The sequence below is a fragment of the Setaria viridis genome, chromosome 5 (genome assembly GCF_005286985.2).
Source record: "Setaria viridis chromosome 5, Setaria_viridis_v4.0, whole genome shotgun sequence".
NCBI lineage: Eukaryota > Viridiplantae > Streptophyta > Magnoliopsida > Poales > Poaceae > Setaria > Setaria viridis.
The window spans coordinates 30,750,530-30,775,630 of record NC_048267.2 but is presented as its reverse complement, the minus strand read 5'-3'; the positions used below and the strand labels follow the sequence as shown (position 1 = coordinate 30,775,630).

The 25,101-nt window shown below is 51.7% G+C and overlaps 4 protein-coding genes across 5 annotated transcripts; all 4 read right to left on the bottom strand.

Moving 5' to 3' along the window:
- Positions 1 to 4,137: 4,137 nt before the first annotated feature.
- On the bottom strand, positions 4,138 to 7,765 carry LOC117855135 (phospholipase A1-II 3). Its single transcript, XM_034737417.2, has 2 exons — positions 6,141 to 7,765; positions 4,138 to 4,900 (listed from the first exon to the last, which is right to left on the bottom strand). The coding sequence occupies exons 1-2, from the start codon at positions 6,792 to 6,794 to the stop codon at positions 4,280 to 4,282; spliced, it is 1,275 nt and encodes a 424-aa protein (XP_034593308.1). The 5' UTR covers positions 6,795 to 7,765; the 3' UTR covers positions 4,138 to 4,279.
- An 814-nt stretch (positions 7,766 to 8,579) lies between these two features.
- On the bottom strand, positions 8,580 to 10,054 carry LOC117855137 (probable long-chain-alcohol O-fatty-acyltransferase 5). The gene has a single exon (XM_034737422.2). The coding sequence runs from the start codon at positions 9,842 to 9,844 to the stop codon at positions 8,780 to 8,782; it is 1,065 nt and encodes a 354-aa protein (XP_034593313.1). The 5' UTR covers positions 9,845 to 10,054; the 3' UTR covers positions 8,580 to 8,779.
- A 125-nt stretch (positions 10,055 to 10,179) lies between these two features.
- LOC117855136 (GDSL esterase/lipase At1g28600) lies at positions 10,180 to 14,567 on the bottom strand. 2 transcript variants are annotated; one of them, XM_072293629.1, is made up of 3 exons: positions 13,395 to 14,567; positions 11,340 to 12,008; positions 10,180 to 10,683 (listed from the first exon to the last, which is right to left on the bottom strand). In XM_072293629.1, exons 1-3 carry the CDS (start codon positions 13,666 to 13,668, stop codon positions 10,481 to 10,483), a joined length of 1,146 nt encoding a protein of 381 aa, XP_072149730.1. In that variant the 5' UTR covers positions 13,669 to 14,567; the 3' UTR covers positions 10,180 to 10,480. The 2 variants fall into 2 exon arrangements, with proteins under 2 accessions (XP_072149730.1, XP_072149731.1); XM_072293630.1 differs by having other exon boundaries at positions 10,180 to 10,680; positions 13,395 to 14,563.
- Positions 14,568 to 20,773: 6,206 nt separating this feature from the next.
- Positions 20,774 to 25,025, bottom strand: LOC117855564 (phospholipase A1-II 2). The gene is made up of 3 exons (XM_034737950.2): positions 24,792 to 25,025; positions 23,445 to 24,076; positions 20,774 to 21,659 (listed from the first exon to the last, which is right to left on the bottom strand). The coding sequence occupies exons 2-3, from the start codon at positions 24,036 to 24,038 to the stop codon at positions 21,030 to 21,032; spliced, it is 1,224 nt and encodes a 407-aa protein (XP_034593841.1). The 5' UTR covers positions 24,039 to 24,076; positions 24,792 to 25,025; the 3' UTR covers positions 20,774 to 21,029.
- Positions 25,026 to 25,101: the final 76 nt, after the last annotated feature.

Here is a 25,101-nt window from a genome sequence, read left to right as displayed (position 1 = left end):
AGCTGAATTCAATCTCTCGTAGAGGTTTACACGAGGTAACAGATGCATGTAAACTGCGAACATAGCCTTGTACAAAAGATGATCTTGCCCTCTACAAGATCGTTGACCTATAGTTGATCAGGGGTAAAATAGCTGAGTACAATAGATAGAGTGCTTATTTCGAATTGTCAGGTTCACTATGTTGGGTTCGCTTATGCTTGTGCTGAGTGGCATGTGGGATCCATTTTATTCTCAGGATTGTTCTTCTGGAGCCTCTAAACTACTTATGCTCTTTGGGTGTTTAAAAGCCTCTGAGGTTTGAGCAGGTCCTTGGGATGCTCTTCCTTCAAGTTTGCGAGTTGACATTTTCTATTAGTGCCTAGGTTTTTCGAGCAACTGAGTTTGAGTCCATGCATGAATGATAGAAAGATGTCTCCAACACTCCAATCCAATTTCAAACATTCCTTGCATATTTAGACTAGTCTTAATGGAGAGTTCTACGGAAGTTTTATGGCATTAAATTCAATGACATATCAGCAAAATTGCTGACTTGGCAAGGTAATTAAGAAGGGGAGTTTTATCAGATGAGAGAGGAGTTTTATCCCTATGACACTCAACTGGCACAATTATATAGTTCCCAATCTTAATAACTGTGCAATGAAACTGTGTACTGAGGCTGACCTTCCTTACAAATACTCCTTCATGCTTTCATGGTGCATGTGTTTCTCTAGTGCTATCCAACTCGTTCTCACATACAGGAGCAACATGACAAAATTACAATAGCCTCTCTCACTCTCAGCAACAATGATTTTGTAAGCTGCTGTTGCAACTAGTGTAACCACCTGTCCTTGACCCGATTTACAGGTCTGCCGTGTAATCGGACCACACCGTAGACCACACCATTGTTATAAGCGTGCACTTCCACTGACACGACGGCCCTGTAGATCTTTGGGCCCGCTTATCAGCGTCAAACCTGTTATAGCCCATTGGACCCTGAAGCCTGAAGCAGTTAAGTTCTCTGCACGTGGGACCATGGGATCTGCACCAGGTGTGCCATGGACCAGGAGTGAGTGACTGCTGTTCGCCTGCCTGCAACGCTCGCACCGCGCTAGTAAATGGCCGCTGGTGATAAACGTGACAGAAAGCGCTCCCATTCCAAACGATTTTTTGCAGTGTGCAGTTCGAAAAGAAACAACCTACGTAGTTGAATTGAAACAGCACGGCGGTCCAAAACTAACGAAGCATGATACTCCCAGCCTCTTTTATAAGTAGCACTAGCACCATTACCTAATCCAACAGTCGTAACACTCCAAGTCGTTATTTCGTCTTGAAGGACAATGAAACCGTTTGGAGTGCAGTCGACTGTCCATCAAAATCATCGAGACCATATGCAGATATACGATTATCTCCTCGAAATCGAAATCTGTTCTGGCGACGCGCACGGAACGGGACGCCGGCAACGGATGGTCCATGCACACGAGAGCCCCGGAGTTTAATGCACACCGTACTGTCATTGGCAAATAATGCTCAATCGCTCATCGCCATTGCAGCGTGGTGCTGGCGCCCCGGCCGGCCCGACAGCGAGTCGATAGTGGTGGGTACGCTTGACTTTTTGGAAGGACTGCTCGCGACGCGACCACGTACCAGAGCGCTAGCGCTACTACGTGCCTTGGCGCCGGCGGAGACACAGCCCGTACGTCCTCGCGAGGCTGGATTTGGAAGCGAGCTAGATAGCCCCGGCCGAAGTTACACACACGCACCCACCCACCAGCCCACAGTACTCAGCGCCACTGCGAGCGAGATCTGGCCGTGCCGCCGTGAATTCGTCGTGTGCGGCAGCGTAAGCCCGGAGGCGGACGCAATCGGCAGCTCAGGTCAAGGTAATATCGGGCCTCCTGTCCTGTGTCGGCACTCGACACCGGCTGGTGCGCCAGGAACAGGGAGATGTGGTAGCTTCAGCCTTCAGCCACCAGGGTCCGGCCGCGGGGGGTACGTCGGTTCACGAGCCCGGTACGCGAGAGGACGCGCAGTGGATGAGTGGAATTCATTGCTCGGATCAATCGACGGGGCGAGGGAGCGGTGGAGGCTGGAGCGGAGCGGGAGACGACGACCGCAGCGCCCAATCAATGCGGGTGGGATGCATCTCAGATCCGTCAACGTGGTGGCGCCCATCCGCGTACACGCATGCATGGCTCGCGTGCGCGCCAGCCCCACGGTACTGAATGTACTGACGACGCACGCCGACGCATGCGCAGCCCCGATCGTTGTAACTATCCGGGGGTGAATGTGAATCTTTTGGACCGAGACCGATCCAAATCCAACCTTGTTGGCGAGCGGACCCTTCTTTTCATAGGCTGATCTTTGCAGGGACCTAGAAACGACACCGAACAGTCCGAATCCGGTCTGGCGACCAGTGGCATGCAGTCGAGCACGTATGCGAACAGACGCTGACGTGTGGGCCCTGTATGATTATACTCGACGCCCAAACCAGCTGCCATCGCTCTCGCTTCCGCCCACGCGTCCCGGAATGAACTTGTTGGTACCCGCATGGCCATGGCAGCGTGCGTAACAGAAGGCTTTTGGTTGTCGAAGGGGACCAGCTTGCGTGCGTTGCGTGGCTCTGACAAGTCTGGGAGCCAGGAGACGAGAGCAGCGAGGGACGTACGTACGGGCGGCACCACGCTCGATTCAGCATGCGATGAGGTGAGGTCTGTGTAATCACTCGTAACCAACCCCCTCATTCCTCGCGGAAGCGGACACGTGAAGGACATACCGCGCGGTTGGGACGTGCAGCACACCCGGCCAGCCGCCCGGGGTCCGGCTCATCATCACCAACGTCGCGCGGCGCCCTCCCGGCGCGCCCGCGTGCTTGCTTCCTCGGATTGGCAGTTTGTCACTCACACAGCTCACGAGCTCGACCGGGCGAAGCCGCGCTCTTTGCGGCCAGGAGACCGGCCGGTCGGCGCCTCAAGCCCGTCCGCGCGTCGGAGGAGCAGGAAAGAAAAGAGCTAGCTCGGGGAGTGCGGTGAACAGGACCTTGGCTGGGTGGGTGCCCTGCCTTCTGGACTGTGGTTGTAGAGATGAGAGCTAGCTGCGTGGACGTGTGGTGCTGCAGGTCGTGCCATCGCCATGAAATGCCCCCCCAAGATAGTAAACGCCGTGCGCCGCTCGTGCATTGGCATGGCCTGATGGCCCCAACATGGCAGTATCGTACGCTGTTCAGCTCAGCCAGTGGGCATGGGGCACGGCCGTCCTTGGGCCCGGGCAAGATGCTCTCTCTCAAGGACGCTGCCAACAGACCCCCAGAAAGGCGGAGGGAGACACCAGGGGAACCAACAATCCATACGGCCCCGACCCCGAATCGCACCAGCGAAATTGACACTCCACGCCCTTTTTCTCAGTGTGATGCCAAAGTCTAGCGCTCTAGGCTAAGCTGGAACCAACTTTCCTCTCCTTTTCAGCTCTCGGGGCACGCTGAGCTTGTACATGCCAGTAACAAACTTTTGGTGCGTCACCCGCTTTAGCTGCCAAAATCGGCGAGGGCGTATCCTCGAAGCGAAGGATCTCGCGATCTCTTTCGTTACGTCTCGTGCTGCCGAGCTAGCGGCATCCATGCTTGCTGGAGAATCCGCAGCGCGGAACTGGCTTGACGCCGAGACCGGCAGCGGAAAGCTAAGGGGAGCTGAGCTTTTGCTGGTTCGTCTGGTTCGAGAGTGCCAGAGGGGAGTGTTGGCTGGGGACCGGTTGAGGACGAGTTGGTGCAACTGATTCTGACGCGTGTCCGCCGCTTTCCAGGAAGGCAAATTCAGCTTAGTGTTTGCAGATGTGCAGGCATCATGTGGCAAGCTGCATCGTATAGCTGCAGATGTTGCCGATATACAATCCCGCAGAAAATTGTTGAACCATTGGACCAAAAATCCGGCTCAGCGGTGGTAGGGCTGGTAGGTCACTAGTGTAGCTGCTTGGTCTCGGTATCTCGGATGTGTTTTCAACAAGCCATTGTTGGTCCAGCTCATTTTCAGCCCAATATCTTAGGGAGTCATCTACTCATCTCGTCATGGGCTCAGTAGCATAACTCTCTCATTTCGGAGCGCTTGGAAAGCTCATCAGCCTTTTGACACAAAAAATCAGGGGTTTGATTGAACTTGAACGAGATGGTTCCGACAGAAATTATTATTTCAATTTTGAATCAACCTCAGACAATTACCTTCTTGCCCTTTTAATCTCGGGGGAAAATCTCATCTTATAGCCAGCTAATGTCACCATGCACATTATCTAACCCATAATTCACCAAAAACCATCACATGGCCAGGTTACCCTCCTCGTGATCCTGCAAGACCCACCGCCCGCTCCCGTCCTTCACCATGCCCTTGTTCCCCTCCACCCACCACCCCGCCGGCACGGGGTACTCGTCGTCGAGCGCGTCCACCTCCTTGTTCACCAGCGCCAGGTCGCGGTCCACCACCAGGCCGAACCCGGCGCCGTCGCCGGCGCCCTGCGTACCCGCGATGCCGTGCAGGTAACACTCGAGGTTGTGCCACGCGGCGGGGCCCGGCCCGGGCTGCTTGAGGTGCGGCGACTTGCGCGTGTCCACCAGCAGCTCCACGCCCACGTCCTTGTAGAAGGCCGCCGGCAGGATGGTGGGCACGATGTCGGGCGCGTTCCGGACGCGGAGCAGCCTGGCACCGGGCGTCGAGTCGAACGCCTTCTTGAGCTGCTCGTCGCCCACGCGGGGGCTGCCGAAGACGATGGCCGCGACGGGCACCGTGTCGTTGGTGGAGCCCCGGACGTTGACGCCGTTGGAGACGATGTCGATGGCGGTGAGCGTGGAGAGCGCGGCGCCCAGGCTGTGGCCGGTTATCGTGATGCTGCAGTTCTCGCCCTTGTACGCGTCCAGCAGCCTCTTAATCTCAGCCAACACCTGCGCAGATCGATTTATAATTTGTTTATTTATAATCCGCATGAGACTGCCGTTCAGTAATTTTCTTTGAGCATCCGTTCAGTAAATTTGCTTTGCACTTGAGTAAACTACTAGATGAAAAAAGATAGCACGAACAAACAAAAAAGCTTTGAAAAGTTGGGCTGTCAGAAGTTGAACAGAGAATAGGTGATTGGGCTGTTCGGCCCATTCGAGGATGGAAAGCAGCAGAGCACGAGATGTACCACCGATCAGGCCGTTTTGTCGTAGGCCTTCCGTTGTTCACGATTGAACCATGGAACGCGTTAGCAAATGAGTGGATCCGGTTCTGTCATCCGATTTTGGAGGATTTCAATCTGGACATTAAGATATGGAGGATTGATTTCAGGTCATTAGAGCTTAAATGAGCTGGAAGAGAATCAAGGCCGGTTCTGTTTCAATCCGAACTAAACGGTTATTTTTTGTTAGATTGAATTTTAAATCGGATCAATCAATTTATGTAGAACAGATCTCGTTACGAGGCTTAGTCTACCGTGTGCTTCTTTCGAAAAGTCCTCTGGACATGAGATGTTCCAAATCCAACGGACTCTATAGACTACTACTCCATAACCTACTCGTAGACAAAAATACAAAATTCCCTATCAGCATAGCTACCGACAATGCAGAGTAACCCGCCAAATCATGGGCCAATCCCTATAGTGTGTGAAACACGGAAGCGTGTCGCTGTGTAGTGCGTACAGTGTACACTGCAGTTTCCGGGCCCGTTTTTAAATGTGCATGTCGGTATCCTCAGAAACATACGAGTACCAGCTAACTGTCTGTACCGTCACAAGTCTGCCATTTATGGTGAAGACGCTAAAGGTCCAACGTTTGACGGATCCTCATGCAAATGTGTGAACGAATTGCGCCACAGTGGCACACACGGTAGCATACGAGTATGGCAAAGCCCACAAGCAACGATTGTGATCTAATCAGTGTCCTATTGTACGTCTGAAAAACAGTACTGCAGAGACACAGAAAACGTTGCAAAATTACGGATCAGATATCTTCAAGAATTGGCGATCACATTGCCTGCTAGTCTAGTGTAGTTTGTACCTCAGGAAAGCATTGCAAAATTAATGGTCAGAAAATTCAGATGTCTTGAAGTCTTGAAGACCATGTCATTGCCTACGCTATTGCCATGGAAGGACAAATACATGATACTGTGTCACAAAAGGACGTGAGGGAGTCAAAGCTAGATTACCTGCTCCCTGGCGCTTTGTTTGTTGAACCGCGACGTGGAATTACTGGAGGCGTACACGGACAGGAAGCCCCGGTGCACCGCCGGCTGCGACCACCCGGGGCCCGGCCCGACGACGCCCGCCGCCGGCACCAACGTGATGTCCAGGTCGTTGGCCCACTCCACGGCGCGCTTCGTCCCGCGCCACGCCACCACGACGTCCCGCCTCCCCAGCCTCGCCGCGCCGGCGTCCGTGGCCACGGCGACGTACCCCATCCAGTTGGACTCCAGGCTCCACGCCCCCGGCGGCGCCGGCCGCATGATGATGCCGTCGGGGACGCGCGCGCCCGAGGTCGCGTACAGGAACCTCGTGACGCGGTACAAGTCCGGGACGTCGGCCCCCGCCTGCGCCCTGCGGAGGAACGCCCCCGGCGCGTACCGCGACGCGCCCGCGTGGGGCGACGCCGGGTCGGAGATGAACGCGTCCGACGTCGCCTGCGCCAGCTCGCCGTACCGGATGACGACGCGACGGAGGTCGGCGTCGAGCGGGTCCAGGAGGCCGTCCCAGTTGTCCCGGCCGCTGAGCTCAGCCCATGGCCTCTGGCCCTTAGCAATGGCGGTGTCGGCGGAAAGCGCGGTTGCTACGAGTGCGCCGACGAGGAGGAGGAAGCGGTGCATCTTGGAGACTTCTGCTTGCAACTGATCGAACTGGGTGTCACCGATTTATGGAGCTGTGGAGTGTGGACATGTGAATGCTACAGCCTGCAGGGTGGACTGCATGCAGCGGGCTGCAGGCCAGCAGGTGGATGGAAAGCAACAGATGGAGGAAGGAAAGCATTAACTTCTGGAGGGCAGAGGTGGGAATCAAGGAAGGAATATGTAACATGAGACAAAGTTATCCAGATAGATTTTTCCAATAGTAAATCAAGAAATTAACTCTCAAGAACCCAAGTGATGCTGTGGAGTACCAAGCACTGGATTACTTCAATAAATGTTGAGCATAAAGAGGGCTACTGTAATAGTTAATCTCAAAGTGCGAGCCACTGGTGCCACACGGCTTGTAAGAAGGGGGCAAAATTGAACCCCGCACAAAATCTTGTCATAAATATATTCAATGCCAATGTTTGAATGACATAATACTCCCATGCATGTTTCATTTATTTCGTAATTTTATCTGCGGCATGCTAACATCATCAGATGGAATGATGGTAGAATTTGTTACATTAAAAAAAAATCAATGCTCACTGAGAACATCTCCAGCAGACAAGCGAACACTCGTCACCATATCTCTATTTGGCTGACTAGTTACTCCATGATAAGATCAGATCTCTATATTTCAACACACTTTGAGGGACGAGTCAAATCTTATCTCTGTATCTCTATTTGGCTAGTCACTCCATAAAGATCCCATATCCATATTTCTGCACACTATCAAACCAGCCAAATCTCACTCTCCATGTATCCCATTCATTTATACCTCATTGATATGCAATATATTCATAACGGATATTATTATTTTTATTATGTGATTCCATCGCGTGCACAATAACACTGGTCAACTTGATTCAAATTAAAATAATCCACTTAATTAATGCACATATATATTTACATAGAGAAAATATCGGTGTTAGTGAACTTGGTTCAGACCCAACCTAACCCGTATTGAGACGGTTCGGGCGCGGGTGTAAAATTTCACCCACCGTGCCCATCTTGACTCCTAACCTTTGTCAAAGTATTGAAGTAGTACAAATTTTTTACGTTTAATTGTTAATGTATCATGGGCTAAGGGACGAAAGTTTGGATTGCTGCTTTGCTGGACTATAAAGAAATTAAATCGTTGACGTATCATGTAATGGTAGATGAAAATTTGCTTATTGCCATTAATGGACTATTCTTTTGTTGAGATCAAACATAAAGGTCCAGTTTCCTACTTCGGTACGTTGCTCAAATTATATATATTTTATGTGTCAAGTTCATACTATATTGCTCGCATGATTATGATGGTATATTTTGTACATTTTTATTTCTTTGAGCAGATCCAATGGGTGTCCGATACTTGATGGGTGTCCAGCGAGTGCAGGTGTAGGTGCAAAAATTCACATGTTAGATATTATAGGTGTGGATGCAGATAGATGTGGCATGTCTCATCATGGGTGGATTTTTACTCCACACACACCCGACCCTACCTATTGCTATCCCTAGCCCCGTGGATTGCTCACCGCTGGTAAAATTTCCAAACCAGAGGGGAAAGATAAATATGAATTGGCACACTCTAAAATACATCAGTGTGATATAACCAAACCACGGTGGAATTTGGCTACCGATATTCTCGCTGAGCTAATAAGCAATTCCGCTTGGTTTTTTGTTGCCGAGCAGCTCTGCGCCTCACAAACTCTGTTTCTGTGCGAGGACATTGCAAATGCAGGACTGGAGGGTCATGAACGGACATTGCCAACGGTCTCATATTAAAACGGAACCCACGGATCTCCTAATCTTCCTTATTATACTGTGTAACACAACAATACAGTATTTTGACAACTAACTTGCCTACCAATTTGTACCGAAGCGTACACGTGTACTTGTTCACTCGCTGATGCTCTGTATTGTACCATCCTCAAATCGATCTGACGGTCGAAACGAAATCTGGCCTGCCTACCGGCCTCCTAGCCTGAAACCACCCCAGACGGACGGATCAGATGCTTCGCGGCTCTCCAAACCATCGACACCATCGCTTTGGTTTCTTCCGTCAGGCGCACGTCCGTGCCGGCTCTGACGAACGGCCCGAAGAACATCCCCGAAATGGTGACCACCATGAACACGGTGACGAGGAGGTACGCCGCCGACTTGGGCGGTCGCCACAGCCCGGCCGCCCTGGCCCACCTCTCGGCGATCTGGAACGCGGCGTGGGACATGAAGAAGAGCAGCATCTCGCCCGTGGGCCGCTGCAGCGTCATGTACCAGTACAGGAGCTCGTGGAGCAAGCCGGACATGAGGAACGCGGCGAGCACGCCGGCGTCCCGGCCCCACCGCGCGCGCACGGGCTCGTACGCCGACGCGCGGAGGAGGTCCACGGCCATCAGGTTCCACTGCCGGCCCCAGAAGTCGTTGAGCGACGCGACGGCGAGCGGTGCGCTGAACTGGCGCTCCATGGTCGCGCCCCCGAGCAGCGCCGCGGCGGCGAGAGCGGCGGAGGAGAGGACGAGGTCGAGCGTGAGGAAGATCTGGACGCAGTAGAGGTAGTGGAGCGCGTAGAGCGGGAGCCACCCCGCGTAGGGGTACGCCGCGGCGAGGCAGCCGAGGAGCACGGCGCTGCGGGCGCAGGGCCTGAGGAACTCTGCAACGGGCGGTGGCGACGACGGCTGCTTGTTAGCCGGCCGCCGGCTCTGCCCTAGACGGACCTTGATGGGGAGGCTGGCGCAGAGGACGAACGGCAGGAGCGGGAGGCCGGGGTGGAGCGGGCCGAGGTCCAGCGCGAGGAGCACGAGCTTGTTGGTGGCGAGCCAGGTGTGGAAGAATGTGGAGAAGAGGCGGAGGTGGAGGGAGCTGAACATGCACGGCAGGTACACGAACACCGGGAACGTCGGGGAGAGCGCGGCCAGGCGCGGCAGGCCCGGCCGGAGGCGGCGGGCGGCGAACCGCGCGTACGCCGCGCACGCCGGGGTGAGCAGCGCCGCCCACGCCAGCGCCCGCAGCTCCGAGTCCATCGTGGGAAGGGCGAGGCCTTGCATGGCTGGCGCACGCGATCGACCGGCCGATCAGGTTCCTCATGAATGCGATGGACGCAGTTATATACGCGCGCGCAAGGGGTAGAGGAAGTTGTGCGGCGTGGTGTGCGGGGTCATGTGGATCGCAGCAGCAGGGCGATGCAGGCGCGCTTGCGGCCTTTTGGTTTGAATGACAAGTAGGGAACGGAACAGGTGGGAAGGGAATCGTGGGGATGCACACCTGAATTCGGGAGCGCGCAACTGCTCACGAAAATGCCGTGATCGCAACCAAGAAACTCGCAGCATGGTCGTGGCGTCGAACTCCCAACACTCCAACAGGCATCAAGCACTGCCTTCACTTGCTGCCTTCTGGGTTAACGTTTGTATTGGCATGATGCCTCCAAAACACAGTACAGATTACAGACTCAAATGGTCACAGATCACTTGTACTGCAAATCCAATTCTCACTGTACTACTTCTTTCCATGTCTAGTGAAATCTGTCAACCTTCACTATACCCTGAGAGGCTGAGACAACGTTGTTTATAACGTCATTGCAACGACTACACACGTAATCCTGATGTGTTACCATTCTACAGCTTGTCATACGAATGAATCTTGTAAGGATCAGCAGACCATCCAAGCAGAGGCAGATTTGATTTTCAGCAGGTATCGACGAGAGCGACCGGGGATGCGTACGGCCCGTGCAGCACCCCGTCGGCGATCACCTTGTACACCGCCTCCGTCGGGTGCGTGCCGTCCCAGGACCCGTACGTGGACGGGTCGTCGCAGACGCGGCATCCGGGCTTGCCGCACGCCACCGTCTGGTTCCCGCAGCAACTCCCCAGGGCGTTTGTGAACCCTGCTGGCATTCAACATCAGCAGTCACAACATCAGTCAAGATGGCCTGTCAGCAACGCGCTCTGCTTTCTGGTTTCTACTACATTTTGTTGGGCTCGTAACCGTTTTGGTGGGCCTTAAAGGCGAGAGCTTTAGTTGGTTGTCCTCCCTCCTCTGGGCTGCTATTACATGGATTACAGCCCAGTTAAGATCTGTGCCAGGCCCAAAACTATGAATTAGTCAGCCGTTACGGAGTTGCCAGCTGGTCGCCGCGATGGCCTACTAGTTGCACGTGAACCCCGGCCATGGCGGCACCTAGACGCTCCTGAGTCCTCTAATTTGTTGGCTCGCGCAGCTAGCTGGACGCTGCTGCTCCTGGTGGCCACAACTGGGGCCGCCGGGACGTATAGGCGCATAAACTTTTAGCCACAACTGCCTAACTTTGTGCTTGCCTTGCCTGACAGTGCTTCCAACGGAACAGGGGCCAACCCAAGCAAATCCGACAAGAGGTGTCTGTCTGACTGTCTCTCGGATTGGTGCGCCGTCGCCGTCGCAGAGAACAGGGCCAAAAGCGCAGACCGCGCCGTGGGCGTCGTCGGCACGGGCCTGCACGGCGGCGCACACGTCCGTGCCGCTAGTCATCTACATCTACCATTATGATGCAGGGGGCCTGGCACGTACCTAGCTTCCCGGGGTCCTGGAAGATGCTCATCATGGCGCCGTACCAGTCCGCGTAGACGATGGTGACGTCCGGGTGGCGGCGCCGGAGCTTGTCCAGCCGCGCCGTGAGCACCTGGTTGTGGTACTCGGCGAAGCGGTTGAACCATGCCAGGCACCCCGTCTTGGCGTCCAAGTCCCATTGCCTGGCGCTGGCGCCGAACCGCTGCAGGTAGAGCGGCGCACAGCCGAAGGGCAGGTTCCCGGGCACCACGAACGCGCGCGCGCCCATGGCGATGAGCTCCTCGACGGCCGCCGCCAGCTTGTCCACCACGGCAGGGACGAACTTACGCACGTTGTCCCGCGGCACGCCCCCCGAGAAGGCCAGGTTGTAGTCGTTACCGCCGATCTCGCCCAGCGCCACCAGCGCGCCGCCCAGCAGCGCGCTCGTGCTGACGGCGCCGCCGCTGCCGTTGTTCTGCGCCGCCGCCTGCACGAGCTGGCGGAGGTGGGTCCGGAACCAGAACATCTGCGTGTCCAGCGAGAAGGGGTTGATGTTCATGCCGTTGCCCGCGAAGAAGGTGCCGTTGTTGGCGGTGGCCGAGATGATGGCGAAGTTGGCGCCGTGCCGGAAGTCCGCCGGCGCCGTTCCCGTCTGGATCGCCGTCACGTTCGACAGCCCGAACTCCTCCGCTGCACCGCGGCGGCACCAGGCAACATAGCATCCAGTTAGTTAGCTACAGTGTGCGTTGGTAGTAGAATAGAGAACATAGAGAATCATGGCTTGGTTTGCACGGTACTAAAATCGTCTTCGCTTTCGGTGATTACTATGCGCTTCGAAACGCGCGCGGCGCGAACTATTAGAAAGGAGCAATAAAGCCAGGGAAACTACTGTACTAGCCTTCCGTTCACCTGGAGCCGTGCTGCTGCCATTTTGGGAATGTGTAGTGTAGAGAAAAGCAGGGGTCAATGCAATGGCTCGCAAGTTTGCGATGGTTTTCATGGCAGAGCACGTACGTACAGGGGCTAGCTGATCTCGACACCGAGCATTTTTTTTCTCTCTCCTTTCCTACTCCTGTGTAGGAAGAACTGGTGCCTGGCTACTTGCTGTTGCCTCTTTAGGCGACGAGGAGACTAACCCCCTGGACTCATTGTGCATAAATCGACTCTCATAAACGCAAGCAGTAGTTTTAGTTTGAGGGCCCATGGATGCCGGTAATCCCAATTCAAAGCGCGCAGCTGTACTAGCCACGCAAGACGGCAAGAGCACACGTACTCCTCCAACTCTTGTACCTGGAGAGTACTCCAGGACTGTCTCACTCGCGCAAGGTGCAATAAGCGCCACACTCGCGCCCCAGAAAAGCAAACTGAACATATTTGAAAAGAAAAAGAAAAGCCAACTGAATTGGCACTCGGACAAAACCGTGCTGTTCTGGGGTTCTGGTTGGTAAATATTAGATTAGATGGAGAATGAAATCAAGGTCATGCTTACCTCTAAATTTTCTATCTACTTTTTCATTAGGCTTTAGGCATTACCGAGACATCCACACAGGACATACATAACTTGGACTGTAAACCGTAAAAACTCTGTCACGGAAGAACGCTCCTTTGACAGACACGCCTTTTCCCCGCCTCTGCATCAAGTCATGCACCCAGCGCGGCAGCGCATGCGTTACCTGTATGGCGTTCTAACAGTTGTGCTCATTTGCCCCAAAAAGAAGACATTGACTATGTCCATTTGAGCGCGGCAGCAATGAGTTCAGACATCCGTTTTCTTTCTTCTATTAGAAAGTAGGAACCTGTGGGCATTTCGGCAATTCGTAAAGGTCGCCCATCATGTTGCTCTACTGAAGAACAACAGGATGCCAATTCGGGGTCGACACTGACGCATCTTTTGAACGGAGAATGGGTGTTCGATGCAGAGAAACGAATGGTTGCACACTGCACACTAGTTCAGAGTATAGGCGCGAATGGAAACACACGAGGAATGCATACATGCCGAACAGAGAGGAGACGCCTCACGCCGGCAGCTAGGAAAATGCTCAGACCAACAAAACGCGGGCAGTGTGCAGTGCTCACCGATGAAGTCGATGACGAGGCGCCCGTCGCTGGCGCGGCCGGTGGGGCGGCCGAAGAACGTCCTACCGTACGGCGGCGCGCCGTAGGGGCTGTGGCTCTTCGCCGTCAGGTGGACGTAGTTGCCCGTGTCCGTCAGCGAGTCGCCGAAGCTGAAGATGCGCGTGTAGCAGCCCAGCGCCGGTGAGCCGCCGCTCCAGAGGACGGCCAGGACCCAGAGAGACCAGCGCGCCGCCAGCGCTGCCACCGCCAGCGAACGGTCCCCCATCAGCCTCATGGTCTGAGCGCCAAATGTCTGAACTCTGCAGGAGCAGAAGCAGGGAGAGGGGAGCTGATGGATAGAAGAGAGGAGTTCACGTAGAGGTTTCTTAAACGAACGAATGGAGCCGGTGTGTGAGAGTGAGACGCCCGGCCGCCTTTCACTAAGTTTGTGGTGTGTGACGAGTTACTCTGTGGAGTGAGCAGCCATCTAGTGTGCAGCAGGGTATTTCTTGTTGAGCGTTTGTGGAGCTCCACACCTCATAAATTGAGGCATGGATAGCCGTCGTCCTCGTCCAATGATTCTGCAAGGACACTAGTCCACAGGGTAACAGAAACAACACCGTGCGTGTGTGCCGTTCATACAAAAACACAGCGAGCATTCCTGTGAAACCCTGAACGTACCTGCTGTGGCAATGCCACACCACATCTTCCTTGTTCTGAACACTCCTGTCTTCCTGTGCATTGAACAGCAGTACCGGTCACCTCGTTTTCACCTCCTTTTTGTTTAACCAGTACGATGTTCAGCGCTAAGAACTTCCAGGCATGTCGCTCGCATGAAAAGACCCCATGCGTTGTGCGTACATGAAACCGCTGGGCCCTGCAAGAACAACGTGAGAAACCGGCCAGAAGGGCATGAATGCGTGAAACAGATTTGATGTCCTTGAGATTGGTAGCTCGTGGACTCTAGCCCTTCGACCGGTCTTTCTATCTTGTTTCTATCCGCGGGAGGAGGTTAACACAGATGTGGCACGGCTATGAAGCACATGCCCTCTGAAAGTGTGTGTGTGGGTGCTGATGAAATTGACAGCCTTTTCAGTTGTCAGTTTGTTAGTCCCCTGAGCAAAACGGCATGAGCGGAGTCGCTTTCAGTGAAATGTGCTAGATTCTCTGCGCAGGAGGGACTTCAGCCTTTCGTGGGAAATGGGGAGAGATGTCAACTCCAACAGATTCTCTTCCCCCTTTCCAATTTTCAGCCATAAAGAAAATTAAGAGAGAAAAAATCGTGCTTCAACAGATGCCATTTCCATTCCACTTTCCACTTTCCCCTTTCTTTTTTCTCAATACCCTTTATCTTCCTCCCTCTCCCCTTTCTAAAAGGGAATCACTCCTCTCCCTTTCCTTCCTTTCCTTTTCACCCACATGATCTCCAGCCCACAAACCTTTCCTTCCTTTCCTTTTCACCCACACGATCTCCAGCCCACAAACACTCCGAGCTGCACGATCCACCCGTTCCTCTACTCACCACGCCGTCGCTCCATCCCTCCCCGACCGCTCGCCATGCGCCCTACCAAGGATGCTGGCGCTCGTCGTGCCCTGCCCGACCGCCTGCTCACGAGGCCACCACTGCGTCCTGCCCCGATCGCCGCCTGTAGGGTCGCCGCTGCGCCCTGCCCCGATCGCTGTCCACGAAGCGCGCCCTGCTCCGGCCGCCGCTCGCGAGGTCGGCGCCGGCGCCCGCCGCGCTGCGCCCTGCCCCAGCCGCCTGCTCGCGAGCTGGCGCCGCCCCACGGCTCCGTGCGCGCCGACCTTGCCCGCGTCCGAGCGCTGCCACGGGAGGAGAGGTGAGATGGAGAAGGGAGAAGGAAGAAAATTTGTTTTGGCCAATGACAGGTGGCCCCTACATGTTTGGTGGATAGAAAGGGGAAAGGGGAGAGGGGATCTGCTGTAGTATCATCTTCAAAATGCAAAAATTGTGAAAGGGGATTCCCCTATAGGGGGAGAAAGGGAAAAATCAATCTGTTGGAGTTGCTCTAGAAAATAAGAATAGGGGTTACGATAATTCTCAACGATCATTTGTGATATAAGGTTTGGAAAGTGCCCCAAACACACGGCCAAGTGAACATCTAGACCTCCTGAGTGAGCTGTTGTATTCTGAAAAAAGAGAAAAGAAAATGATTATACTTTCAATGCAAATCTGTCCCTCATCAATTGAGCAGACCTATTTTTTTGCAGTCATTTGCTATTGATTTTCACAAAATTAAGTTCATACCAGTATGATGCAACAATGCCGCCGTCATTAGATTCTTCTAAAGGAACAATGCTAGTTAAGCTTAACTAGGCTAATAAATGCTCAATTAATCAGTCAATGGGTTCGCAAGGTGGCAAGGGCTTGCCATCAGCTTCAGTTTTGAAGATTAGCAATGGTGGGTGGGTTCAAAGTGGATAGAGAAAGTAGGCTGGCGGCACACTAGGTTAGGCTAATCCCGGTCTAAGTTTCATAGAGGTTTCATGCCCATTAAATACGACGACACATCAGCATATGTGATGACATGGCAAGTTAGTTATGAAGAGAGAGAGGAAAGGAATTTCATCAGGATGAAATTGTGCACGCACTGTTTTCAAGACTATGAAATCCGTTGAAACTTGCATTGTGGATATAGAGTTTCATTTCATCCTACCGCGTCCAATCCCGTGTCTTGCTATGAAATTGTGAAATGAAAATTTTCATTAGAAGATCTTATGAACTCAAATATACATAGATGACATGGTACTTTTGAAAACCGTGCCACGAAACCATACACTAGCCTTAGTAGTGCCAGAAATGAGGCTACGCCACGTAGCCAAGGAGAGGTGATAGGGTATTTCCATATTTTAATTTTATTCTAATTTAATTTTTTTAAATTAACTAAATTTATAGAAAAATATATCAATAATAAATTAGTTTTATTAGAATTCTACAATAAAATATTATAATGACGCATTTATTTGGTATGGTATGTGTTAATATATTTTTCTATAAACTTGATCAAAGTTATTTTTTTTGACTTGGGATAAATATATCTTATATTTTTCACACCTCCGGACGGGGCTTTGCATCAACAACTTCGGCGTCATTGCTTGGGTTGACATTAGGAGGGGCATACGGCGAATCAACCTCGGGGAGCTTCGGGGATTCCTCTACAGGGGCAGCTGGCGCAGCAGGAGGAGTGGTTGAGGTTGTATAAGTGTCTGCAGCGGTTGAATCCTTTGGAGCATCAGATGAAGGTGCATCCTGAGCAGCAAATAAAGAAGGCTGGACGACGGTAGCCACATCAATTGAGGGGCCTTCGGGAAGAACAGCCTTGTAACAAAGCTCCCAGGACGGCTGAATCCAGTTGTCGCCAGGTCCTTTATATGAAGAAGCACCAGCGCATTCAGCACGCTTCGCGGCAAGGCGAGCAAAGATGTCAGCCTGAAGGCGGCTCCTCAACTGCCCAAAACACAAAATCTGGAGTAACAAAAAATTATAAATAGCATGGAAAAATGATACAAAGAAAGAGCGTGAAGATAGTCTTGGGAAAAAACCTGATCATAGAGACGTTTAGATTCATCATGAGTCAGCTGACCACTCCTCATCTTCAAGAAATTAAGCATGAAGTTCTTCAAAATGTTTTTTTTGGAAGAGTAGGCAATTGCTCAGGAGCAAGTTCAGGGTCCAAGGGCCACACATGCGAAGCCTTACCAAGAATCCAAACATCATTTTTACTCAACGTTTTCTCTGAAGAAGGGCGATCTGAAGGGAACAAAGAATACATAGAATATGCGAGGCCCCGAACTCCAACAATAGCACTAAGTTCGCCGGACATTTTGCTGCTTTTGCACAACAGATCAAAGCAGACGCTAACCCAGTCATAGAATTGCACGACAGAGCAAGAACCGATGCTAAACGAAGGAGGAGACAAGTTGTACAACTCGAGGGCACTAACAACATCATCACGAAGGCCCTTGGCACCCTTGATGTGGCAGGCGCAATAGCGGGAGAGCTCCTTCTGAGTCTCGCATAGAGTTGTGTTTTTTTCAGACACGTCCCTCATTAGCGTTTCTATGTCCTTCTTCATGGAGTTACATGAGGAAGCGGTGCGGTCAAGCTCAATTCCGAGGGCCTTGGCGCTGTCTTGAGCTTTAGCGACATGCTCGTCATCCTTTGCCTTATCGGCATCTAGCTGCTCGTTGCGTTCTTTTTCCGAGGCCAATTGGTGTTCCAATTCAGTAACCTGGGCCTGAAGAGCAGCAAGTTCGGAAGATGAAGGGGCTTCAATTTCTTTTTGATGAAGCTTGTGTGAAACACATCGGGCGGCAACGAAGCTCTTAAGAGCAAGATCACCACAATCTTCCACCATGGTGTCGAGATCAAGGTTGCCAAACCTCTCCTCCTTGTGTGGAAAGCATAACTTGTCACCAGCTTCAGAGAGAAAATGACGTTCATGGCCCCCACTTTGAAGAGAAAGAAAATCAACAATTTTACCACTAATAAGAGCACCATCCTTAGGGGCTCTAATATGATCAACAGCAAATTTGGGATCCTCCAGGTAACCTGGTAGCCGCTGCTGTCAGCATCTTCATCGCTGGAGCCATCATCCAAAGACGTCGCGGCCGAGGGGGTGGTTGAATGCTAGGTGTCAGACGAAGAGGATGATGAGGATGAATCCGAAGAAGAATTAGAATCTTCCTTATCACGATGGGGGCTAAGATCCACAGTCTTAGAAGGAATTTGTTCAGCAGCAGATGAATCAACATTGATTTCCCCATTCATCGCTCTCAGGTTCGAAGGGGCTAACAGAAACCATAAGCGATCCTTGAGGAGATGAAGCCTTGTCATGAGGAGGGCTATCGGGAAGAGCTTGATGAAGGGGTTGAGCTGGAATGGCAGTGTCGCTGAGAAAGGGGGAGCATGAACAACCCGCTCCCTCAACTTCGCGAATAGGTTCCTCAGTGCGGGCCTTCTTGGGGGCGCGAGCAGCTTTAGAACCAGGACAATGGCCCCGCTTCGTACGTTTGAGTCGTTGCGTCGCCCCAAGTTTCTCCTGAGCCAAGGACGAGACAGTCTTGGTCTCGCCAGTTCCTTTCACAGCGGCAGCCTTCACCACCTTCTTCAAAGCCTTTTGCTCCAAATGCAAAATATTTTTCTTGGATGCCTCGTGAACAGGAGCCTCGACACCAAAGAATGAAAAGACACGATTCCCTCGGGAACCACTAAGTCTTCTTTGTACTTCTTCATACACCAAAGGAGACTCAGCACCAAGAATAAAATCCCCACGATCCTCAACCTTGATGGGATTGATCTCTGCAAAACGAAGCACAAGAAAAATTAGGTAAACGAAGAGGAAATATGAAGCAAAATTAATATTAATGAGGGCAAGCGTAGAATCTTACTTTCTTTGGTAAACTCAAAGTATTTCGTCCAATGCGGGCAAGGGATGGGCCCTTCAGTATCAGTCTCGTCAGAGTCAGGAATAGACCAGCCACCACGGTCGGGCCACACTCCAAGCATACAGTACTCCTCGACAATATCGCGAGTGCTGTACTTGCAGGCAAAGAGACGAAGCATGGAAAGGAAGGCATCATCCTCAGCACATGCGGGAAGGGCAATCTTGTAATCTTCGTGTAGAGCCTCGATTTTTTTGAGTGATGAGGCGATTGGGCTCACCATTCTCTTCGGCATCCACTTCGTGATAGAGCCAATGCTGATGCCAGTCGTTAGGCCACTTCTTGCGATATGCAGCCATGGGGTTCAAGACTCTGAGGAAGTTAAGGCATCCAAATTGAGCTTGCTTCTCGACCACTCTGTTAGCACTTTTCTCCAAAAGATACTTCGGCTGATGATGCACCTTATAAACATTATCAAAGCCGGTGGTCGAAGGTGTGATTTTTGTGGTCTTGCAAATACACATGTACGTCGATAGATGAACAAGAGCGTAGGGTGTTAACTGATGAAGGTAGATATCATACAGTCGAAGTATATCTACGACAACGGGATCCAATTGGAAATGAAGGCCGGCATAAAGGAGATTGCGAAAGATGACAACCTCATTGTTGTTGGGCTTCAGAATGACCTTGGAGTCAGGTGCCTGGCCAGCAATGACCATCTTGTTTTGCTTAAGTAGATTGATGTCGTGAGGATGGAGACAGCTTCAGCCAAAAACAATAGTTTTTGGCATCACCTCATCACCATCATCACCTGAAGGGTGCTTGCGTTTTGGAGCCATTGCATGCAACAAAGAACTCAAGTAAAGAATCCAAAGGCGAAGTCGTAAGAAAAATACCAAAGTCAGCGAAGGGGCTTCGGATCTCCAGCAATGAAAGCGATAGCGATAAAAGTAAATGGCCCATGGCCCGCAGGGGGGTATTTATAGGCTGGGCGGAAGAGAAACAGTAACAAGGGTAAAAAGTTATAAAAACCATGGAGCAAAATATTAATGAATGATTTCAAATAAGGAAAGTATAATGAACAAAGGGCACAGAAGTAAAATCATGCATGGGCCAACCTCGAGGAGTTCCAAAGGATGGTTGTACCATTATTTTTAGGATAGTAAGTTGGGTCCATCAAGGGAGAAGATGGCCCTCGCTCACGAGAAGCCCCCTTCGGAAGGAGAAGCCCTTTTTGATGTGAAACTTAACTGCTTGTTTGCTTTGTGGCGAACTCTGAGTGTAGGGGAGAGGAAGGCGGCGGCATTAACCTTAGTCGTACGAAAGAGTCTTCAGAACAAAACAAGTGGAGGGTCGGCCTTCGGGACCCCATGAAGGGTTGGCATTTCGTCTCATCGTCAAGATGGCTTATCTTTAGAAGGAAAATCGGGGATGCTCGACAAAGGGTCCCTCGACCTCCGAAGTCAAGCATGCGCTGAAGGCCACACGGTACGCCATGTGGAACAGAGGGGCTGTACGAGGGGCTAGTTGGAGGAGTCCATACGAAGGCTGTATTTCCTGTTGTACCTAGAATATTCTTGGAATCTAGCCGTTGGGTAACGGTAAATTGTAATTGTACTTTGTGGCGGTTCATCTCTCCATAAGTAGTGGATCCACTGTAACTGATGGGACGGCTGGTCCGAAGTTAGTGAAAGCTGTTTGCAATTATTGTTCTTTACTGTTCTACATTTATTGTTCTTAGTTTGTTTCAACTTCGGCCCACGAGAAGGAAGTTAGGATAGACATTTACATAGTTGGCTTTTTTGATACCCCTCCGGAGCAATACTTTCCGACTGTTGTGACGGAGTCCACTTCGGGTCCGTCCTCCACCAACAATAACCCTACCATTTCCCTTAGAAAAAGGGGAGATCCCTCCAAAGGTTTTCTTGTCGCCAACTAGAATCAGAGTCTTAGCTTATGTTCCATATTTTTTTTTGCGAGGAAGTTTATGGCCCTTGATATAAATCATGTCTTACTTTGACCCCCTGCTTGTGTTTACATGGCTTCACAATGTGTATTAATCGAGTCTCAGTCATGTGAACGCGCCATGTTTATTTATCAGAACTGTATGAAAAAACTTCTTTCAAGGCCCTTATGTAGAAAACTTCATGATAAGATGTGTAGCACGCAACACCAAACACGATCGGCTGGCAATGGCATGGCGTGGCGGGACTGGACGACGACGTCCAGATCATTGCTGTTTCTGTTGCCCTACAAGTTAATGTCCTCCTCGTCGCCGTAGTCAGGTTCATGGTCCTCCAAGACCCACCTCCCGTCGGGCCCCTTCACCATGTTCTTGTTGTGGTGCACCTTCCAGCCCACGGGCACGGGGTACTCGTCGGCGAGGCAGTCGTCGAACTTGTTCACCAGCGCGACGTCCCGCTCCACCACCAGCTCGAACCCGCCGCCGTCGCCCTGCCACCCGGCGACGCCGTGCAGGTGGACCTCGAGGTCGTGCGACTGCGACTCGTTGCCGTGGGGCTTGAGGAACGGCGACCGGCGCGTGTCGATGAGCAGCTCGACGCCCACATCGGCGTAGCCCACGGGCGGGTAGTGCGGGATGCGGTCGGGCTTGTTCCGGACGCGGAGCATCCGGAGGCCCCGGAGGCGGTGGAAGACGTCCCGGAAGGCGCGGTCCCCCGTGCGTGGGCTGCCGAACACCACGGCGGTGACCGGGGCGCGGCGGCTGTCGTCGAAGCCCGGGGACTTGTTGTAGGCGTTGGCGACGATGTCGGCGGCGTTGAGCGTGGCCAGGGTCGCGCCCAGGCTGTGGCCGACGACGGTGATGCTCGTCTCCTCGTCCTTGTATTTGTCCATCAGCCTTGCGATCTCTGTCAATACCTGCTCGAACAATAACTTGCTGAGTATATTCAGAAAAAAAATGGAAGCTAGGAGATGAGTAACATCCGATTCTAATCTAGTCTGATACTCTGATGAACCCGATAATTACTTATAGAGTAAATCTGATTCACGATGTTCACGGAGTACTAAACACACAAAATTATTCAGATAACTATCACATAGTGTACATCCATTCCAGATTCCATCTCTTAACTGACCTCCGCTGCAACCTTTCACAATCATCCATCGCTTTAAACATTTTTAACCATAGTACAAGTGCTAATCTAGCCCCTTCCTTTGGGCACCCGCTACAGTCTCCTGTAAGATCTGTCTATTCCTCAAGACCTCAACAGTCTATAGCATCTACTCTCTGAAAATAAAAGGAGTCGATAGCATCGCATCTTCAATTTCGATCCTTCACCACAAGTGTCACCATTCTCTTCTGCTATATCTCCATCAAGCTAAAACCACCAAATGTCCTTCTCCTCTGGTCATTGTGTTATCAACCACACTATCCGTCTTAACACGCCATGCTTCAATGCCTGCCTTGACAGTTGACACTGCCTCAAAGTACTACTAATCGAGGGCATATTGCCGGTCTGAAACTTTTCGGGTTCTGTACAGTACGTGTTCGCGGAGGACAAGGATCCACTGCATTGGAGACCAGGACTAGGAGTAGTTGAGCATTGCTACAGTACATGGTTGGAAAAAGGATCATCACTGGACGGCCAAGGCTCACCCCTGGCGTTACCAAAATCACGGCATCATGTGTACTGTGGAGCACTGGGCAAGTACACACCTGAGGCCCTGACGCTACCAAAATCACCGTCCCTGCTCACCTCTGACGCTACCAAAATTACCGCATCGTGTGAAGATTGCAGGTCTTATGAAAATATGAATCTTCGAGTGTTGGCATATTGCATTTGAAATTTTAGGGCTTTTTTGAGAGCCCGTATCCCAGCAAGAATACCACCGCAATCTATGCCCGAGATCGATATTTTTAGTAGGCTGTAATCTAAGAGGAACGTCATACATTTCGTAGAATCACAAATTGACGTTGAATTTTATGGAAGAAAGCAAGTTGCAATATATAAAAACAATGATTTACCAATAATTACTCAAATTCTTTTCAATAATTTCTTGAATTAATCGCAGTCATCAAATTGCTTTGCCTAGACACCTGATGCATTATCATTCAGGTAGTATTTGATTGATGTTATCATCAGTTCGCTTGCTCAATGAACTTTTTTACTTAAAGGCAAAGCATCACACTTCATACTCAACTAGAAAACATATTACGCAACCAATACCAACACCAATCCAGCAAGCACAACTTATAGGATACTAGAAAGCTAGATCGCACCTTTTCTGGATGCAGGCTTCTTAAGGCAAGCAAAACCCTGTCATTCTGAGATAACTTCCAATGCATATAAGGGAGTTGTTGCGACAACAAGGTATTATGTTTTCAGGCCGAGGTAATACTTATGACCAACTTCATCACCTAGATGTTTCACCGCTTTGCTTACAAATGGAAGCTAATCTTCACTGGGAATTTTTTTTTGAAGTGGAAATGAACTGAAAAAAAATCAAGTGTAGTAAACTATAAGTCCTTCTTAATAGCCTGTTGGAATTTTATTTGAAAAAGAAAAAAGCCTGTTGAAATCAACAGATATGAACCACAATCAAACAAGATGTAACAATCCTAGTTGTAGTCGTACTACACACGACACGAGCGATGATCCGACTGGACACTGCAAGAGAGAAAGGAAGAAGCAGAGCACACACCTGCATCCTGGCGCTTTTCTTGCTCAGCTTGGATCCCTCGTCGGCCGACGTGTACAGCGACAGGTACCCGCGGTGCACCGACGGGTCGGAGCCGTCGGCGCCCTCGGGCCCGAGGATCCCCGCGGCGGAGGCGAGCGCGAGCTTGAGGTCGGCCACCCACTCGAGCGCGCGCTGCGTGCCGCGCCACGCCACGACGATGTCCCTGCGGCCGAGCGCGGCGGCGCCCTCGTCGGTGGCCACGGCCACGTACCCCATCCAGTTGCACTCCCTGGCGCGGCCATGGCGGCAGAGCGGGCTGAGCAGCGCCTCGCCGCGCACCTCGGCGCTGGCCGTGGCGTAGATGTACCGCGTGGCGGCGTACCACCCCGGGTGGGACACGTCCACGCGTCGGAGCAGGTCGGCGCGGCGGTACCGGCACATCCCGGCGTTCGGGGACCGCCTCTCGCCGATGAACGCCTCGTAGGTGGCCGTGATCATCTCGCCGTAGGCGATGAGGCAGCGCCGGAGGCCGGCGTCCAGTGGGTCCAGCAGGCCCTCCCAGTGGTCGCTGCCGTGCAGCTCCCTCCACCGCCCGGCCATGTCGCCGGGGGACATTGTCACTGCAGTGTGACTGTCGCCTCTCTTGGGCCAACCTGTGTGGTACTGCATGGTTAGGTACTTAGGTTGCTCTCGGAGTTAGTTAGGTGTAAAAATGGAGCATCCTTTTGCTGACATGGCACATGACAGTGGCCAGTGGGCTTGGAAAGAATTCAAGGATCTAGAGCGAACTGGGACCGTCTGAATCTGTCGCTGGATAAACTGTCTTGTAATATATTGCCGAGAGCTAGTCGAAATTATCTAATACTTCATCCACCCCAAATTACAGTCGTTTTGATTTTATTAGATTCATAGACTTTGTTATGCAATTAGATATACTCTATTTCTAGATACGTAATAATATCTATGCATATAGAAAAGCCAAAACGACCTGTAATTTGAAACGGATGGTGTACTATAATGCGCCATGCATTGATCTTCAGATAGGATCGTTGAATTGATACTCGCATAGCCTTTAGACTCCAGTTTCCGGACAATCTACGGTCACAAGGCGAGGAAAACGACGCGGCGTATTCAAGATCAGCTTTTCAAAAAGAGAGGTTTCAAAAGCAGTACTGGATCTATTATACCAACAACTGCAGCAACGGGAAGACGAAAGGAAATGAGATCAGCGGGTTATTGGGGGATATTTTGATCGCGAAACGATGCATGTGGAAACAATAAACAAAAAAAAAATTGCACGGCAGCAGAGGGTGGTTAAGCCTAATGCCCTAATAGAAATATCCAATCCAACACTAGAAAGGTGATCACCTCCGGTTTGGAAGAAGCTGTTGCCTGTTGTGGGGGACGAAGTGGCAGCCTGTCAAAGCCACCTCGCCGGAGCCAGCGCCTGGCCAGAGGAAGGTGTTGTTGGACGGTGATGCTGATCCATCAGTAATTCATGGCAGATGCCAACATGAGACCGACTGATCGAGAAAAGGGGAGAGAGAGAGAGATGGGCAGATCCGGGGGCCGGAGCCATCGGGACAACGAGAAGGTTTTATTGGCCGCTAATGAATTTGAGTAGAGTTGGCATGCCCATTCTTTCCCCCCTTTATGGAGTTGCCATCTAGCTTTTTCC

Excerpts from the sequence above, each read along its gene's own strand:
- LOC117855136 (XM_072293629.1), bottom strand. The coding sequence starts at position 13,668 with ATGAGGCTGATGGGGGACCGTTCGCTGGCGGTGGCAGCGCTGGCGGCG. Across the intron at positions 12,009-13,394 it reads CCTCGTCATCGACTTCATCG|CGGAGGAGTTCGGGCTGTCG; the intron begins GTGAGCACTGCA and ends GCCGCGGTGCAG. Across the intron at positions 10,684-11,339 it reads CCAGGACCCCGGGAAGCTAG|CAGGGTTCACAAACGCCCTG; the intron begins GTACGTGCCAGG and ends GTTGAATGCCAG.
- LOC117855135 (XM_034737417.2), bottom strand. The coding sequence starts at position 6,794 with ATGCACCGCTTCCTCCTCCTCGTCGGCGCACTCGTAGCAACCGCGCTT. Across the intron at positions 4,901-6,140 it reads AACAAAGCGCCAGGGAGCAG|GTGTTGGCTGAGATTAAGAG; the intron begins GTAATCTAGCTT and ends CGATCTGCGCAG.
- LOC117855137 (XM_034737422.2), bottom strand. The coding sequence starts at position 9,844 with ATGCAAGGCCTCGCCCTTCCCACGATGGACTCGGAGCTGCGGGCGCTG.
- LOC117855564 (XM_034737950.2), bottom strand. The coding sequence starts at position 24,038 with ATGTCCCCCGGCGACATGGCCGGGCGGTGGAGGGAGCTGCACGGCAGC. Across the intron at positions 21,660-23,444 it reads AGAAAAGCGCCAGGATGCAG|GTATTGACAGAGATCGCAAG; the intron begins GTGTGTGCTCTG and ends TTGTTCGAGCAG.